This window comes from Perkinsus marinus (genome assembly GCF_000006405.1).
Source record: "Perkinsus marinus ATCC 50983 genomic scaffold scf_1104296931692, whole genome shotgun sequence".
Classification (NCBI taxonomy): Eukaryota; Perkinsozoa; order Perkinsida; family Perkinsidae; genus Perkinsus; species Perkinsus marinus.
In genome coordinates, this window is record NW_003215662.1 from 346 (window position 1) to 1282 (window position 937).

Genomic DNA, 937 nt, shown 5'->3' on the forward strand with positions numbered 1-937 from the left:
AGGGAACTGCAGAAAACGGCTTCATGTTTGAAGTGTGCATATCAGTCTGCTTTCGCCTTGAATAAGGAGAGTGAAGACCTTTGCACTTGCTTGCAACTCCGTCTAAAAGCAAAGTCGGAAAAGATACTCAATTTGCAGAATCAAAATTCTCGCCTGAAGCAATCACTCAATTGTAGGATCACTGAGCTCATGCAACAGGATGAGAGTAGGGAGGAAGACAATTTAACAGACGGGATTCGGAGCGCGTACGAGTTGGCTCGGGAGAATGAGCTTCTGAAGGGTAGGGTACAATTCTTAGCAAAATTACTCATGGCCGAGGGACATACGGACCTCGGCGAGAACAAGGTTGAAAAGTCGCTATACGATCGCATCGTGGCCGAGCTCAGAACACTAGAGGTGATCACTTCCAAGCGTGCCACATTCATCTATTTTTTCGAATGTGGTCACGCCGCACAGTGCAATAGCAACTTGTTATTTACCTTTCCGTTGTGTGTAGGTTATGAAAGCTGACCAGGATACTGAGATCACTCGGCTGATAGCTGACATGGCCCGACTGCAAGACACCAGCAACGCCTTCGGTCTCGATATTGGCGAGAGAGTCAGGGAGAGATTCTGTACGCTCGAGGCCAAGAGTCTTGAGAGTCGCAGAAATGAAGTTGGCAAGCGGGGTTCAAAGTCAAGAAGTCAGCGCAGGTCGGGCGTCACGGACTGCGTACCACAGTGAAATAATTGACAATATGTGGCATGTGAATGTTCCTTCCAATGGTAATCGCCCACTGTTGTGCTCTAGAATACAACAATGAGTGGGGTTCGACAGGCTTTTCTCACGGAAGCTGTGATTATGTGTGTGTCTGCGTGCTACATTGCTCGCTGCTTGAAGTTCTGATCAAGTTCCTCTCCTGTGAAGGGTCTTCCCATCTTGTGTTCTATTGGCCAT

At 48.0% G+C, this 937-nt stretch overlaps 1 protein-coding gene across 1 annotated transcript; it reads left to right on the forward strand.

Moving 5' to 3' along the window:
• Positions 1 to 309: 309 nt before the first annotated feature.
• Positions 310 to 724, forward strand: Pmar_PMAR012214 (hypothetical protein; the record flags this gene model as incomplete). The annotated part of the gene is made up of 2 exons (XM_002786242.1): positions 310 to 396; positions 497 to 724. 2 exons carry the CDS (start codon positions 310 to 312, stop codon positions 722 to 724), a joined length of 315 nt encoding a protein of 104 aa, XP_002786288.1.
• Between the last annotated feature and the right edge of the window lie 213 nt (positions 725 to 937).